Below are 12,441 nucleotides of genomic sequence, written 5' to 3' on the forward strand. Positions count from 1 at the left end.
TTGTGAGGCTGCGTATATACAACATTTAATGCTTGCATGTGTGCTTGATGAGTTCTCGTTTTAAAACAATTAAGCATGCAATTAGATTTTAATCTCGTACCTGCACATTCAAGATTTTTTTATCATTATTATTACATGCATGTCCATTTTTGCAAGGCCCCTTAGCTCTTTTTAAGTGTTTTAAAACTCTCCGACCAGCCGGACGCAGGGGTCCTGGCAGAATCAGAGCAGAATCTATAAAGACCGGTTTCACCTTAAAAGGACTTGTTTTCCTCTTGAATTATGAAAGTAAAGGAGAGGTAACAGGGAGCGCGCGGTACCCGACCGCTTAAATCCCCTTAAACCCTTCCACGTGGCCCGACTGGTCGCAGCAATTATAGAGCTCATTACAGACTCATAAAGCTTCTGCTCTGAGGGATTACTGCACAGACAATGATTTTTTTCAGACAGATTTAACGGGGAAAAAAGTATAACACTGTAGATTGGTCAGTGGGATGTCGATGCGCGCTGGGCACACACACACACACACACACCCAACCCATTCAGTCTTATGACCGTTTGAACGAATTGGAAAGGAGTTCTATCTATCTATCTATCTATCTATCTATCTATCTATCTATCTATCTATCTATCTATCTATCTATCTATCTATCTATCTATCTATCTATCTGTCTGTCTGTCTGTCTCTCTCTCTCTCTCTCTCTCTCTCTCTCTCTTTCTCATGTTATCACGCCCTGTTCACTCCATTAAAGCAATTACATCCCGCTTGACAGATGTGTTCGTTTCCTCCTCTGCGCCTGCATGCGCCAGATTTAAGGTCTTATTCTTTAGTGTTGAGCAACGAGGCCTCTGCTGATGCTAGCAATTAAATTCATATGAGCGCAGACTCCCTTGTGTGAAATTAGCAGAAAAATACCGACATGAAAACGCCGTTATGGGGCAGTTTGCCCCCTGCCCTCAATTAGTCTACTGTATGTCCGTATTTACTCACCTCTCACTATCCTTAAAGAGCATCCTGATTTATGGCTGTGGTGACCATGATTTACATTTTAACCAAACAATTTAGATCAAGGCCTGTAATCTGGGCTGCGGGATTAATGGCGTAATTAATGCTAATTATGTTGGTGAATGCATGGCCTCTACTTTTTTAGTTCAAACTGTTTATATTATGTAAAGAAAAATATAAAAAATAAAAATAAATAAATAAACAATATGGTGCACATTATATTATTACTATTATTATAATTATTTTATTGTAAATAACTAATAAAGTACCCTCTGCCGGACAGTTTAACTATTTAGCTTTTTATTGCACGTAGTTAAAATAATAATAATAATAATAATAATAATAATAATAATAATAATAATAATAATAACGAAGAGCGAGCACACACACATGAAAGTGAAATCTTAGACCTCTCCTGACCTGCCTGCAGATCACACTGGCTAATTATTGTCACAAGTTGGGGGATTAACGCATTTCTGGAATAGCTGTCTGTTTGTCAGCCTTTAATACCTCGACAATAAACGCTTTCTAATTGAATCCTAATCACTATCAAATTGCACGCACCCTCAATCCTTTGCGTTTTATAAAACCCTTAATCCCAAGACAGGACCAAACTGATCTAAACCTTGATTAAGAGGACATGAAGTGTATTTATGCCTTTGGGAGTCACACGATGTATTGATTTAAATTAACTGAGATAATGCCCACTCAGAACTAACCACAGACAGACAGACAGACAGACAGACAGACAGACAGACAGACAGACAGACAGACAGACAGATAGATAGATAGATAGATAGATAGATAGATAGATAGATAGATAGATAGATAGATAGATAGATAGATAGATAGATAGATAGATAGATAGATGCCATGGCATTTCAGTAACTTTTGTTGCCAGCAGCTTTAATGGAAACTCTGGTGCCTCGTAAAAAACATGATGTAAGAAGCAATGAAACTGGATGGCCAAGGTTTTGATTGGTAGTGCGCTCGGGCATCACGTGTCTCGGGTCACGGGAGAGACTAAAGCCCCTATGCTGGGAGTCGCACGTGGGTGACGTTAGGGCCGGCCCTCTCCAAGCTCCCTTTTGTTGAACCATCAAACTTAAGCTCCTTCGCAGCTCCCGATAGCTTCAGAAGACAGCAGTGAATATTCTGCACGTCGTCTGTAATCCCGGGTTATTGGCATCATCACAACAAGTCATGTCCAGGTCTTTCTACGTCGACTCTCTGATCATCAAGGACTCGGCCAGAGCCGCGCCTCTGAGCGAGCACACAGCGCAGGACTTCTTCATCCCCATCGGCATGCACGCACCGGGTGTGATGGGTGTCCCTGCGTCCGCGTGCCCGTCCCGGAAAGGAGGAGCCTTCTGCGTGTGTCCGCTCTGCGTCGCCTCGCATGTCCACTCTCCCCGGGCCGGCCTGCCTCTGCTGAAGGCTCCAGGATTCCCGAGCGGGGATGCGCCTTACTGCCAGCGGCTTGCCCAACAACACAACACCGCGCCAGTCTGCACGACCCCCGCTTACAGCGTCACTGACCCACGGAGATACCACTGTCTTTCCATAGGTAAGGAGGAGCTAGTGCTCTCTAACACACCTGCTTCCACCTGACCCACCTACCCACTGCAAACTGTTAGAACTATCTATTACAACCATTATAACTATCCATTACAACCATTACAACCATTATACATATCCACTAAAAACAAATCCATTACAAACAAATATCGATCTATTACATTCATTATAAATATTCACTACAAACTCTTAGAACTATTTATTACAACCATTATAACTATTCACTACAAACTCTTAAACTATCCATTACAAACTTATATCTATCCATCACATACATTATAACTATTCACTACAATCTATTAAAACTATCCCTTATAAACAATATAACTATCTTATAACTATCCCTTACAACAATTATAACTATCAATTTGCTCCATTATAACAATTTAAACCATTATAACTATCCACTAAAACTTTTACAACAAGCCATTACAAGCATTATAACTATCCACTACAACACATAACTGTCCATTACAATTATTATAACTATCCTTTAGAGCACTTAGAGCTATCCACTACAAACTCAGTACAATCATTATAACATTCCATTACAGCAGTTATAACTATCCACTAGTTATAATGGACAACTTATGAATTATTACTCTCAGTTACAGCCACTATAACTATCCATTACCACCCAACCATTGCTCAAGTGAACCAGGTGTACTAACTTTCTGTCACCTGCAGGTGCGTCGGACAACGGCCATTCTCAGAATGGAAAGCGCATGCGCACGGCCTTCACCAGCACGCAGCTCCTCGAGCTCGAGCGCGAGTTCTCCTCGAACATGTACCTGTCGCGCCTGCGCAGGATTGAGATCGCCACGTATCTCAACCTGTCTGAGAAGCAGGTTAAGATCTGGTTCCAGAATCGGCGCGTCAAGCACAAGAAGGAGGGCAAGGGCGCGCAGCGGAGTGCGCACACCGCGTGCAAGTGCTCCGGAACCCACGCACCCTATCCGCGTTCGGAGGACGAGGAGTCCCTCTCACCCGCCTCAGTCAGCGAGGAGAAAGAGGGTTCTCCTATCTAACAGAATAGCGAGAGACACACAAGGACTTGATGAGCACTCTAAGACTGTTCACTTGAACTAGCACTTAGTCTTCCATACATGCACGGATCCTTGGACGTCTCCGAAAACGTGTAGATTCAGAAAAGTGGATGTTTATGGTCACACATTCTAAAAACGAAAAGATGACAGCAAACTCACCAGGGTTCCATTTACATCTATGTGGTTGAATGATTATTATGTTGTGTGTTTCTGCCCATCTCAACTTTAACAATGCATGTGTTGCTTTCAACCCTGAGGATACAACAAAAGTGACGGATTTTCCTCTCGCGTCTGTTCTGCCTTTACAGTCCGTAACTCTAATGTGCTTGAAATGCTAAATATTGAGCAGAAATCTGTATGTAAATAAACCGGGATAAGTAAAAAAAAAAAAAAGGATGTATATTTGTGTAATGTAATATGTGTATATTTGTATTTATTTAAATAAAGAAACACGGTCCATGCGTAATTGCGCGCAACTTGAATTTTCTTGAGTTTTGGTTGTATCATTATATTTGTATAAATTGTATAATATTGGTTTTGTATCTCTGTATCGCTCATACAGATCTATAAACATCTTACTGGACTCACAATTTAGTAACTGTATTTCACCAATTGTGATTTATTAGTTTGGAGAGAAATTCGCAGACGCATACACGGATTTGGTCCTGTACCTGATCATAGACACATTTATACTACTAGCTGCTCTGAATTATTGAATCTAAATCTCAATTTTCAAATGTCAGATTATTTTAAGATTCTGCATATATATATATATATATATATATATATATATATATATATATATATATATATATATATATATATATATATATACACACAATTAATTATTATTATTATTATTTTTCTAAAGGCTTAACCATGGGCATGTAAACTATAGGGTTTTACACTCTTGTAAACCGGGGCACTATTAAAACAGTCCAGTAAACTAACGAGAACTCATCAAATAAAGATAGTCTATTATATATATATATATATATATATATATATATATATATATATATATATATATATATATATATATATATTATAATGATATTCCAATAAAGAATCTCTCTCTCTCTCTCTCTCTCTCTCTCTCTCTCTCTCAATCTCTCTCTCTCTCTCTCTCTCTCTCTCTCTCTCTATATATATATATATATATATATATATATATATATATATATATATATATATACATACATACACAATTGTATAGTGAATAAAATTACATTTGATGTAATTTCAAAATAAGAATATATAAAATATAATGTAAATAAAATAAAATACAATTAAAAAAATATCGCAATAAGAATATATAAAACACAACATGCCATACATTTCAGATGTAGGTTTTAAGGTTTATAGTAAATCACTAGTCACATAAAAAAGTTTGCAGCCTACTGAATCTTTTTAGTCAGATGTTATGTTAAAGTATTGCTGTGAGTTTAATAAACGGGAATTCAGAAATTTTTTTTTTTTCTTCACAGGTCTTATTTCAGAGTGTGTGGGCTTTGTGGTTTCATTTAAATCTAATGCGCTGCCACGGCTTTTCCTGTTCTAATGGCGCACCATGTAGGCTCAAACAGTTCCTGTTTCATGAGCACAAAAGCCTCCTAGAAGTTTCTCTCCCAGAGTCCAGGTGATTTTTTCTATAATAGAGCCCCTGATCTACGAAACCCCCCAACCCGATCCCTCACCCCCACCACCACGACACCCAGCCACCCGGCTTTATGTGCGCTTTTCAGCTGAACGTTGTCCCTCGTGTTAAGTTAATCCAAAAGGAGTTTAATTACGGTTTCTGTCCCACGTCGGGGTCGATTATGTAGCAATTCCTTCAACTCCATGAAAAAGGGAGGGGTGGGGGTGGCGTTGGTGGTGGTGTGGGTTGGAGGGGAAGGGGGGGTGATGCAGGCTATGAAGAGCTGGCCAAAGGCTTTGACAGGTTAGATTGTCCTGCCAGGAACTCGCCTTAGCCGGCGGACCCCCGACAGTGCGCCAAGCTCCGGGCCTTTTCACCAACCATGCACTGGGAAAGAGAGAGAGGGAACGATTTAGTCACTGTTTCATTAGACCCTATTGGAACCTTTCAGCTCACACTAAATTGAAGGGGGCACGCTAGGAAAAAAAAAAAACAGGTGGGGGATTAGGCGGGAGGGACGAGATAGCAAATTAGTGAACGCTTAATTTAACTCGTTTCGCGTCCGAGTTTGGGATACATTCCTAATTGAGAGGGGAAGCAGGTGAAGTTGCAGTCCCACGCAGGTCCTTTCAGAGTCCCAATCAATAGACCCCTTTCACGTCCTGCCTGCGATCATATATTATAGAGGGAAAGCCACCTAATGAATATATATTGAATTTCCTATTAATCGAATTAGACTTCGCCCCTCGCAGGTGTGAGTGTCAAAGACCGTGATCCTATTTAAAAGGGTCCGACAATGAGGATTTTACAGCCATTTGAAAAAGCAGGACGGTATTAAGCCATGACAAGGGCTGACCCAGAGTCCAAAGAATTTGCTATATGATGATGATGATGATGATGATGATGAAGATGATGATGATGATGAGAATGATTGCTTTTTACTAGTACAACTACAACAAAACATAAAAATAAATATTAACGCGATGATGATGATGATGATTGCTTTCAGTACAAAAACAAATAAATTAATTAATAAATGAATGAATGAATGAATGAATGAATAAGTAAATAAATTCATAATAAATGTTTATGTGATGATGATGATGATGATGATGATGATGATGAAGACAATGATTGCTTTCTATTAGTACAACAATAAGCAACAAACAAATAATCAGGTAAACAAATAACAAACAAAAATAATCTTAACATGATGATGATTATGATAGATAATTTCTATTAGAATAATAACAATAAGATAGATAGATAGATAGATAGATAGATAGATAGATAGATAGATAGATAGATAGATAGATAGATAGATAGATAGATAGATAGATAGATAGATAGATAGATAGATAGATAGATAGACAGACAGTTTTAGCACCTGTTCTTTTGGACTTCAAATATTACAGAAATGCAACAATCCCTCTTTGTCCATTACGACCGGCCAATTACGCATAACAATGAGCAATTAAGTGTGTGTGTGTGTGTGTGTGTGTGTGTGTGTGTGTGTGTGTGTGTGTGTGTGTGTGTGTGTTTTGTCCAAGTAGCTGCTTTTGAGCTGTGGGAAGAACACACCACCTTTCTCAAAAAACTGCTTTCTACATTCTCTTTCATAGTGTCTGTGAAAAATTATCCAATGGTGCTTTTCGGTGCCCTACATGTATGCACTTAATAGAGCCAGTTATGTAACAGTGATCAGCATTAAATTGAAATAAGTGACTTCTCAGGACACGCGTCCCAGCGTTCTGGCAAGAATTGATTTGCGAGCTGAAAAAGTGCAGAGAATGGAGAATGCAGGACGAGCTCTTTTCTCCTTTCTGAATCGTAACAGCTCTTCAGGGCGTGTGACCTCTTTGTGGCACAAAACTTTGCAACCACAATGAATTTATCATAAGTGTGCTTGGAGTGGATTAAAATGCAAAGCCCCCTTTCTAAAAATGAGAAGAACCGTGAGTGGGATAATACGGTGCTTTTAGACTTTGGAAGCTTTTGAAAGCAAAATGAGTAAAATGGAAAGAAAACTTTTTTTCACAAATTTTTGTGTGTTAAAAAAAAAATAATAATAATAATAACTACAGCTACATGGGCATTAGTAAAATCCGGTCCTGGTGAGGAGGCTTGGGTGCATTCAGTGTTCAGATCATCCCAAAGGTGCTCAGTGGGGTTGAGGTCAGGGTTCTGTTCAATACAATTTAAACTCTAACACACTATGTCATCCTGGATCTCATTTTGTACACATTTTCTGTCATGCTGGACCAATTCTGGACCTTGGTGAAAGGAAATGGTGATACTACATTCTATACCATTGTGTGTTTTATTCTTTGTGGCAACATTTTGGAGAAGAACCAGCTATAAGTGAGAAAATCAGGTGTCTACAAATATTTAAGGCATGCAATGCAGATATATAGATAGAAAGATAGATAAAAAAATATAAAAATGTTCTTTTTTCTCTTACTCATATAAAAATAAAATTAATATACTATCCATGTTAAAAAATACCTGATAAAGCACAGAGGTTCTTTGACACACGGTGGAGAAACCGCCTTGACTCAAGAGCAAATATGAAATGCACTTTAGCCAACCTGGTACAATTAATAATTCGTCCATCATTCCTGACAGCTACGTGACCACCAGAAGGTAAACACTCGGTTGCGCTTCAGATTGAGGCCCTTGGGTGTGTACACACTCTTCAGTGCACACCTGTCGCTCAGGTTCTGCAGGAAACGCAGTGGCTCTTCGAGCAGAGACATGGACTCGCTGGATGTGTATTATAATGAAACGTTTGAGACACAGAACCACAATGATGTGGAGCGAGAACCATCAGCCTGTCTGTACTCCCACCGAGCAGATCAGGTGCCGTATTTAGAGCTGCATAGTAACGCTGCACTTGAGAATCAGAATAGAGAGTTGGCTCCCTATGAACTGCCATCCTGTCAGCATGCCCCCTCAACTGGGTATCTCCATGGAGAAGGCGTGCAAGCTGATTCCTACCATCCAAGGACTGACGAGTCGACAGGGCACTTGGCTTTTCCATGGATGAGAGCGTCAAGATCGCAAATCTGCCAGGCACCTATGACAGGTAACACTTTTGGACTTTTTTGGATTACTAGAATAGGTGTATATGTTTAAGGTTCAAAAGTATAACATGTCACTGACAATGTGTGTGCTTTAAAGGTTAATTCATTACTGCTGTAGTGTACTAAATTGTAGTAATATAATTAATAATTATTATAATTATATACAACAGGCACTAAATGAATAAGAGAAAATGAAATGTCCATAGTGTGTTCACTAGCCACATTATCATCAACAATCAGACGAGATGGAAATCTTAGTGACTGTAATTGTGTTATGGTTGATGGTGCTAGTTTGTGTTCAGAAATACCTTGGATACAATTGGGATGAAAACAATGTGTGTGAGTTGAACCGTGAGCCAAAAAACAGCTTGTTGATTAGACAAGACAGAGGAAAATGGCCAGACTAATTTGAACTGACAAGAAAACTCAAATCAGTACTCTTTGTATTTGTAGTGTACAGAAAAGCAATTCAGAATACACTAAAACTTGAGGCAGATGGGCTCTAAGACCAGAAAACCACACTGTTTCAAACTCCTGTCAGTCAAAAACATGAATCTGAGGTTGGACAAAAGCACAGGTTTACTTAAAGTGGACAGTTGACGATTTGAATAATGTCTCCTGTGATGATTAATCTTGATTTGTGCTGCAGCATTCAAATGGTATGGTCAGAATTTGGCATCAACAGCATTAATCCCTGGAACATCCTTGTGTCAACAGTTCAGACTGGTAGTGTCATGGTGTAGGGAATGTTTTTTCTGGCAAACATCAGGAAAACCTTTAAAAGCAAAGGATTGTTGTTTAAATGCCACAGCCTTCCTGAGTATTGTTGCTGACCATCCACATCCCTTTATAGCCACAAGTTATATATGTTTTATAATGCCTTCCATGCACTTCCATGCTTCATGCCATCAAACTCATCATAAAGCTCACAAATGATCTCAGACTTCTATGACTATGAGAAAGAACATCAATGGCCTCCATAGTAAACAGATTTTAATTCAATATAGCATATTTGAAATGTTGTTGTGATTCTCAGCATAAATGTTTCAGCGTGAACCCGGTTTACAAATACATTTTTGCAACCATTTGTGAAATTCATGCAAAAAAGAATTGAGACTTCTCTAAGAGCAAATGTGAGTCCTAGGGAATTCACTTCTATGGCTTTTAAAACAGGATGATGTTTTTAGAGGGTTAGGCTCTACACAAAATGTTAATGTAGCAAATACAGATTTAAAAAAACTCATTGGGTGTTGAATTTCCATGAAGGTACTGAGCAACTTAGGGATGGGTTTGGACTGTAATTAATATTAACAATCTACTACAATGGTTTGGGGCCACCAGCTGCATAAACATTTTTTATTTACATTATCACTAAACAGTAAACCTCAACAATTATGAAAATGTAATGAATGGACAGTCCCTTTAGAGTCAGATTCCTTTAAAGGTTTCTTCCTCATACCATCTCAGGGAGTTTTTACCTTGCCACAGGCACCACTGGCTCATTTATAAGGGATAAACAACAATTATAAGGAACAGATATATAGGCATTAAACTTATACACTCTTTTATACAACCTTATGACTCCTTTATCTCTGAAAGCTGCTTTAGGACACTGTCCATTAATAAAATCCCTATACAAATATAAATTCATTTGAATTAAACAGAAAAACACCTAAAATAAATTACACAAAGCATGAATTACTTGCTAATTGAGTGTTTAGAAACCTTGCATACTCACTGGAAGTTCATTTCAAGCTCATTCTGTGGTGTATCTTAGTGAATACTGCATCTGTAATAAATATAGGTGCTAAACAGTGTATATAAAAAAACTCACCATTGGGGATTGTTTGTGGAGATTTTTTGCTTAGTGTCAATGCAGCCCAGTCTCAAGGAATTTCGTGATATAGTCACGAAATGTAATCTATTGATTCATGTTCATAGACACAAATTTCCCTCTTTTTGTGTCACTAAGGATGACTTTTTATGTAATGCATTTCAGTAGGAAGTATTTTTGGTGCCTCTGCCAAAGTTTTCTTTCTGACACTGGATACCACAGCCGCTATATATATATTTTTTTCTCGTTTGTTATTGAACTTTTAATCTTAAAGCACTATTACTCAACATTTAAGCAGAATATGTTATCAGTGGTTCCTTCCAGTCAAAATGCAGTAAATATATTCTGCCGGTTAGTTAAGGAGACTGTGTTACTAATTAGAGACACACATTTATTACAGAATAACCCTTACCCAAACCCTAACAGTATATTTCCTGCCTTGTTTTTTGATAAAAATGGGGAAAAAGATTACCTTTCGCATTTCTGTCAGAATTACCCATTATCCTCTGCCTCCATTGATATGGAGACGGAGTCAGATGGAGGCAGTGAAATGAAAAAAAAGGGAAATTCGTGTCCATGAACAAATGGTTAAAGTTTGTGACTATATTATGAAATGCAGTGAGACTGTGTTGGTCAATGATACTACCCTTTAACCTAAAGCAAACTTCAATAGCCCTAACAATCAAATTTAGTGTAAAGATACAAAAAAGTAATTTATTCATACTGAAAAACATAGCTGTTGTGTCTTTCCCTAAAGGTGGGTTTCTGTGTGAAGACCTGGACGAGCAGAAGCGAAGCCGTACAGCATACAGCAGGGCACAGCTGCTGGAGCTGGAGAAAGAGTTTCTGTTCAATCGCTACATTTCCCGGCCACGCAGATACGAGCTGGCAACGAGCCTGAACCTCACCGAGCGCCACATTAAAATCTGGTTTCAGAACAGACGCATGAAGTGGAAAAAGGAGGAAGCAAAGAGACACCGAGGCACACGGAATCAAGAGCTACAGGAGGAACAAGATGCTGACTCAACTGTAGCAACACATGTCTGAAGAACATGACCATTATTTGAGACGCATATAGTTTTAACTCTATTACAATGTAATAATTCTAATGCGCCTTAACGGCGTGGAGACACGGCACCTCCAATGAGCCAAATTCCCAACAGTCATGGTACGACCTTCAATGTTCACTGATGTACCGCAGAATTATTTTGTCTCCACCTAAACTCCTCTGTATGGACAAACATTTGTGGACACCTCACAACAGTATCCATATATGTGATTGTGAAGCATGCCATTCCAGATTTATTCTCTATATGCTGTTATAATAACATACACTATCTCGCCAAGGTTTTCCACTTGAATTTTTTCGACTGTCGCATACAAAGGCATTCAAGAAAAGCAAAACAATGGAAGGCTTACATATGTGTGTGATGCACAGGTGTCCAAATACTTTTAGCAGCATCATGTGCATTCCGTTGTTAAACTTGATTTAAATACAATTATTGTGTGCAGACATATAAATTATTTTAATTTACAGATTTGTACTTGTGTGCTATAAATTATTTAGACTGTTTATACTTGTGTGCAGACAAACCTTTATTGGATTTACTCATATTTGACTCTTTGAGACTGTTTTATACAGTGATAGTCAAGAATTTCATATATATGACATACAGAATTATGGATTGTATCTGTTAGAAATACATCAGAGCATTAATATTTAAAAAAAAAAAAGTGTGTTTTTTTCTCTCGTGCTACAGTAGGCATGACTCATGGATCCGCCTTGCCTCTGATAGGAGCTTAGCTATCGCTCGGCTCAGGCTTTGACTCACATTCTATCTAATCTTACATTTTGTTTTCGCCTTTATCCGAGAAAGCTGTTGGGTATACCTAGATACCCAGATACTGCATTCTGTTTCTAAGAGGCCTATAGGGAATGTTTATTAAATGGGTGTTGATTCAGCATTGATACAAGGTTTGTCCTGAGAAAGTGCAAGAGATTTCCTGGATCTGTGACTTTTGTTCTTTCCTGTATTTCTACATACACTGCATCCTGCCAGAGAATTCATTATCAGAGTTTGGAAAACAATCAGATTTTGTAGATGTGTTCTCACTTAGAGAGGAATCTTGGGTTAACTTTAAGGTTTATCCAACACTTTCTTGTCGCCAGTGTGTTTCATTTAAACTGTCTCTGCAGTCTCTGTTAGTGATCTGTTTCAGCACTCTGGACAGCGAGAGAAAGACACGCGCGCTCT

General features: G+C 38.5%; 2 protein-coding genes across 2 annotated transcripts; both read left to right on the top strand.

Annotated features, from left to right (window-relative positions):
- Positions 1 to 2,051: 2,051 nt before the first annotated feature.
- gsx2 (GS homeobox 2) lies at positions 2,052 to 4,112 on the top strand. Its single transcript, XM_046836525.1, has 2 exons — positions 2,052 to 2,573; positions 3,272 to 4,112. The coding sequence occupies exons 1-2, from the start codon at positions 2,210 to 2,212 to the stop codon at positions 3,610 to 3,612; spliced, it is 705 nt and encodes a 234-aa protein (XP_046692481.1). The 5' UTR covers positions 2,052 to 2,209; the 3' UTR covers positions 3,613 to 4,112.
- A 3,911-nt stretch (positions 4,113 to 8,023) lies between these two features.
- LOC124376690 (pancreas/duodenum homeobox protein 1-like) lies at positions 8,024 to 11,233 on the top strand. Its single transcript, XM_046835903.1, has 2 exons — positions 8,024 to 8,354; positions 10,962 to 11,233. The coding sequence occupies exons 1-2, from the start codon at positions 8,024 to 8,026 to the stop codon at positions 11,231 to 11,233; spliced, it is 603 nt and encodes a 200-aa protein (XP_046691859.1).
- The last annotated feature ends 1,208 nt before the right edge of the window (positions 11,234 to 12,441 follow it).

This window comes from Silurus meridionalis, chromosome 23 (assembly GCF_014805685.1).
Source record: "Silurus meridionalis isolate SWU-2019-XX chromosome 23, ASM1480568v1, whole genome shotgun sequence".
In the NCBI taxonomy this organism is placed as follows: domain Eukaryota; kingdom Metazoa; phylum Chordata; class Actinopteri; order Siluriformes; family Siluridae; genus Silurus; species Silurus meridionalis.

Excerpts from the sequence above, each read along its gene's own strand:
- gsx2 (XM_046836525.1), top strand. The coding sequence starts at position 2,210 with ATGTCCAGGTCTTTCTACGTCGACTCTCTGATCATCAAGGACTCGGCC. Across the intron at positions 2,574-3,271 it reads ATACCACTGTCTTTCCATAG|GTGCGTCGGACAACGGCCAT; the intron begins GTAAGGAGGAGC and ends TGTCACCTGCAG.
- LOC124376690 (XM_046835903.1), top strand. The coding sequence starts at position 8,024 with ATGGACTCGCTGGATGTGTATTATAATGAAACGTTTGAGACACAGAAC. Across the intron at positions 8,355-10,961 it reads CTGCCAGGCACCTATGACAG|ACCTGGACGAGCAGAAGCGA; the intron begins GTAACACTTTTG and ends TTCTGTGTGAAG.